The sequence below is a fragment of the Otolemur garnettii genome, unplaced genomic scaffold (genome assembly GCF_000181295.1).
Source record: "Otolemur garnettii isolate 467f Iridium unplaced genomic scaffold, OtoGar3 scaffold00294, whole genome shotgun sequence".
NCBI lineage: Eukaryota > Metazoa > Chordata > Mammalia > Primates > Galagidae > Otolemur > Otolemur garnettii.
In genome coordinates, this window is record NW_003852689.1 from 599,192 (window position 1) to 604,442 (window position 5,251).

General features: G+C 51.7%; 1 protein-coding gene across 2 annotated transcripts in view; it reads left to right on the forward strand.

Annotated features, from left to right (window-relative positions):
• Positions 1-3,540: 3,540 nt before the first annotated feature.
• INPP5J (inositol polyphosphate-5-phosphatase J) overlaps positions 3,541-5,251 on the forward strand; it is a 10,828-nt gene continuing 9,117 nt past the window's right edge. For both annotated transcript variants that reach the window (XM_003803336.2, XM_012813729.1), the window contains exon 1: positions 3,541-3,743. In XM_003803336.2, the coding sequence (XP_003803384.1) occupies positions 3,639-3,743 (105 nt within the window). In that variant the 5' untranslated portion in view covers positions 3,541-3,638. The remainder of the gene's footprint in view (positions 3,744-5,251) is intronic.

Below are 5,251 nucleotides of genomic sequence, written 5' to 3' on the forward strand. Positions count from 1 at the left end.
AAAGAAAGAAAGAAAGAAAGAAAACATACTGCTTTGTGCTCTGTAAACTTCCTCCTCAGGGAAGCCCTCCCTGGTGTCATTCTTACCTCTTCCATTCTCCCACAATACCCACCTTCTACACCTTCCTAGACATGTTCCAGATGGTGGACACAGCATGACCTCCCTCATGGTGGGCCTGGGTCAAGGTGAACAGAGAAGGAAAGAGGACAGAACTTTCTGTGCCATTGTCATTCTCAGGTGCCCCTGGAAGATAGAGAAAGAAAGAGGTGGAGGAAAGAGAAAGGAGAAAGATTTCTGTTCTTTCCCAGCTCAAGGCATCTTTGCACTGAGCCAAGAGGCAGGGGCATAAGTCCATATTTTGCATCTTTTCCACATATACTTTGCACCTGTAATTTGCTCTGCTCCCCACAGCATTTCTCCTCTTCAGTTTGGCAGTCTGGACTCTCCTCTGTAGGGGAGAATTATGAACACCTCTCTGGGAGCCCTGTGTTCTGAAGTAATCCTGGACTACAGTTTCTTCTTCTGTCCAATGGGGCTTTATTGCCAACCTCATGGGGTTACTATTGTAGTGACTAGGATACTCCATCAACCAACAACATCCTCCCTCCCTCCCCCGTCCCCAGTAGGATAGCACAGAGAGTTTCCAGGAGGGGGCTGGATAAGTTGTACCCTCTGCCTCAGTACACTGCTCCCTCCCCCCGAAGTGAGGGAAGGGAAGCCAGAAAGGGCCTTTGGAGACAGGAGACAGCTGTCTCCAGGGGAGCGGTTCTCCGTGGCAGCTGCCCCCGGCCTGCCTGCCGCCCTGAGCCCCAGAGCCTGTTATCAGCCTCCTTAGTCATCACACCAAGAGTTCAAATATAGCTCCTATCCGCTCCCTTCTCAGCAGGGGTTCACCCCCCTTCCCATCCCCTTCCCCTGGCAAGGTCAGGCCTGAGTCCCAGAGTCCCTTCCTTTTCCTCCCAGGAAAACAACCACTCTCAGCCTCAGTTTCAGCATCCATCGAATGGGCAGGCTGAAACAGATGGTGATGATGATGATGATGATTACAGAGCAGCCATTTTTATTAAGAGTTTGCTGTGCCAGACTCTATGTTAAACTCTTTATGTATATGATCTTGTTTCATCTTCACAGCAAACAGGAGGTATCTACTGCTTTTATCTCCCTTACTCAGATCAGGAATCTGAAGGAGCTCCCCAATAAGTCAGTGGCAGGGCAGGAAACAAGATCACCTGCAGGGTCTGAGCTCAGGAAGGAGGATGATGGAAAGTCCTGGGTTGCCCTTCTTTGGCAGAGAAGCCTTCTGCATACTCTTTTGCATGACATTTGCCTGACTTCCAAAGGGCATTGATATCTCTGTCCCAGCCCTAGAAGGTTGAGCCCTAGGACTGGTCCCAGGGGCCTGGATCTTTCCCTATCCCCTCCAGGACTACATTGGAAGCTGGATACTCTTGGGGGGCCTCAGTTTTCTTATTTTTAAATTAGGAGTCAGAGGGCTGGGCAGGGTGAGTTCAAATTTTTCTTCCCTCACTGGTGACCTCATTCACCAGCATGAAGTGAGTATGAGGACCACATTCACTCTCACACTCTCCCTCAGCACCACCCTGCCTTCACCTCCAACTCCACCATCACCTCGTCCATTAGCACAACACCCTACTATCTCTTTTGCTCCCATTTCTCCTGCATTTATATTACCACCCTCATCACCATTATCATTGTCCCTTCATTCTACTACCTACACCATTACCATAACCTATACCTCTGCTATGACCATTTCTACCACCATCACCTCCACTATCACTATGATCTGTACCATCATCACCTTCACCTTTGCCATTACTATCATCTCCATCACCTTTACCACCATTACTCTCAGTCCCCCACATCTATAGCCATAGTTATGTCCGTGCCATAATTATGTCCACCACCACAACCACCTCCCCCATCACCCCTGTCATCATCTCCACCATCACTATCCAAAGACCTTTCTACCCCAGTACCCTAAGATGGCCTGAGTCTCTGCTCCTGCAAATCTCACAAAAATGCTGGCTGGAAAATACAACCTAGACCCAGAGACAGCCAAGCAGAGGTGGGAGGTACATCCAGGAGAGGAGAATGAGGCATCTACCTTCATGTGAGTTAGGTTTATGGGAATACAGAGGGGCCTATTGACCAGCAAAGAGCTCTGGCCACAGAACTCTGGACATTTTCTGCCTGAACTGTGTAGGATGACTCCTCTCTAAGCAATCCAGCAGTTCTGGAGGAATTGGGATTTGGGGATTTCAGGAACTGCTTAGCAAATAGGAGTGGGCATGGAGAGTAGTAGGCAGACACAGAGGGCTCACAGCCATCCCTGGCCACATCTGACCCTCATCACTCCTTCACCCTTCCAGTTTATTTACTTGTTCAACAAACACTTCCCTAGGCCTGTTGGGGACCAGACCCTGGACTTGTCCTTGCTGTAGGAGTGCCTAGGCTTATTTTTTTGCCTTCTTGTCAGTAGGTTCCCCCATTGCTGGGCCCGTCTCCACCTGAGTTCCAGTCCCCTAGTTACCTCAACTGCTTGCACTAATCTTTTTTTTTTGAGACAGAGACTCAAGCTGTCACCCTGGGTGAAGTGCTGTCGTCACCCTTCATAGCAACCCCAAACTCTTGGGCTTGAGTGATTCTCTTGCCTCAGCCTACCAAATAGCTGGGAATACAGACGCCTGCCACAACACCTGGATATTTTTCTTGTTGCAGTTGTCATTGTTGTTTTAGCTGGCCCAGGCTGGGTTTGAACCTGCCAGTTTCGGTGTACCTGGCTGGTGCCCTACCCACCGGGGCACCGCCCTGCTTATGCTAATCTTGAGTCACTGAGTTTCCTCATTGAAATTCAGGAGACCTCCCGAGTTCACTAAGTGACCTTGAGCAAGTCTTCTTCCCAAATCACACTCAGCCAGTACTGGAGAGAGGAAAGTGAGAGAAGCTGGGCTGGGACAAGCCTGGCTGTGGGAACATCTGACTGCAGGGAGAAGTCTGCAGACAACCAGGGGCTAGTGCTGAGGTTAAGATGGGAAAAGAATGCAGTGGCTGGAGCCTGAGTGTCTGCTTCTGGGATGGGAAGGATGGGGGGGTAAGATGGGGAGGGCAGTCAACAAGGCCTGAAAATGGGGCAAGGGTGGGGGCCAAGGCAAGCTCTGGCTGGCAGGGAGTCAGGAAGGTCACAGGATCAGAGCAGAAACTCAGTTGCTTCTGATGCACTGGAAAGAGTTCTGACCTCAGAACCACCTGTTCTTACCTTACCTGCAGGTGTGACAGTGCCCCTCCCTTGAGCCAGGGTTGGCCAGGCCTACTGGCAAGGAAGGTAGGGGAAGGCAGACAGCCTCCTCTATGCTGCCAGTTGGAACCTGAGCCAGACTGATGGGCATACTCACTCTACTCTACCCCTACTCATGGCCAGTCCAGCCTCAGCAGCCACTTTGAAGGAATCCCAGGCGGGTAGCCACCTTGCCGGGCCACCTCCAGGCTGGGAACTGGGCTCCTGTGCCTTTAAATTCTCAGCAGGTTGAAATGGCTGATGACATCACTAGTTCCCGGGAGCGAGCGGAGGAGCTAGAGCCAGAGCCCGAGGGAGCCAGGACTGCTGGGGGGCTGCAGACATGGAGGGCCAGAGAAGCAGTGCCAGCAGGAGGCCAGGGACCCGGGCTGGCCTGGGACCCCTGCCTAAGCCTCATGGGGCTTTCCAAACTGGGGCATCCTCCAAGGTAAGACCCTTAAATCCCAGCTCTCCCTTCTTCCCAATCCCTGGTCCTGCACCTCCTCACACTGCAGCCACCTTGGTGCCCCTGTCTGAGGGGCTGGTACTCTCCTCTGCCCACCAAGCAGGGACTAGTGAAAGGGCATCCTGGAAGCTGAGGGGCAGTGATAGGATGCCCAGAAAGAGGTGAAGTTAGCCATCTCCAGAAGCCCCCAGGAGAGCCTTGGACTGGATGTCAGAGGACCCAGCAGTACTCCAGCTTTGCTGTGTGACCTTGGGCAAGTTGCTTTTCCTCTCTGAGCCAATGCAAAATGAGGGGGTTTGTCTATGAAGACTAAAACTGTGACATCTGGGATGTCTAAGTTGTTAGTGCTGGAGGCAGTGTGGTGGTTGGGGGAAGGGGGCACACAGTGGGACACTTAGAACCAAGGAGGATGCCGAAAATGCAACTTTGAAGAGCTGAGTTTGGGAAGGGAGGTGGAGGCAGAGTTTCACATCTCTGAACCAAGAAGGACATGGGACAGAGACAGAACTGTATCTCCGGAGGCAGGGATAGGGCCACTCTGGGGCAAGTGTAGACCTTCTTCTGCCCTCCCTGGCAAAGGACACTTTCTCCTGACTTTTGGAGACAGGGGACATCAGAAAGAGAGGATGGTCAATGAAGGGAAAGGAGGTCCCTCCATAGCCCTGCTACCCACCCTCCACCTACCAGACATAAAGGGGACACCTGCTTGCCTGTCCTCACAGGTGGGGCAGAGTAGAGGAGACACAGAGAGGTGTGATACCAGGATCACTTTCTAAATCCTGGACTTACCCTGAATGTTAGAATCATACTGTTAGGATGGACTGTTTCCATGGGGCTGGGAGGAATTCTAGCAAATGTTGAGCTCATAAATGCTGATAATATAAGATCAAGATTCTGCAGAATATAATATGGCCAGGAACTGTTCACCCAATTCCTTCATTTCACAGACAGGAAAATTGAGGCCATGAGCAGAGGGGTGCTTGTCTAAGGTCACATAGAGCTTGCCCAGTCTCAGCCTATAGCTGAGAGCTCTGAGAATGGGCAAGAGGACAGAGAGGACTGTGACTAAGAGCTCTGAGGTGTTTGGCAGGAGGGACCTAAGGGCTTCTGGGCACCATGGAGTAAGGAAGAAGTATTTAACAAGGATGCACCTAGTGTGCCCAGGGTGGGCAGACCTGGAATGTTAGGTCAGTAGCCCTTGGCCAGGGGGAAAGCCAGAGGATGGCTGCAGGGACTGCAGTGGGGAAGTTCCCCAGGAGAGCTGCCTGAGTTGGGCAGTGAGTGGGTGCCAGCCAGGAAGACAAGGTGACAAAGTGAGTCCTGAGGTTCAGACTCACACTCTGCCTCATTTGAGTCAGGGTCTCAGTTTCCCTATCTGTGGAAGAGGTTTCAGAATTAAAGGAGGGGATAGGGCTTTGTGTCCTGTCTCCTCCAAGAGAACATGGATTGAGGTGAGATAGTAGGAAGAACTCCCTTGAAAAAAATGTGCC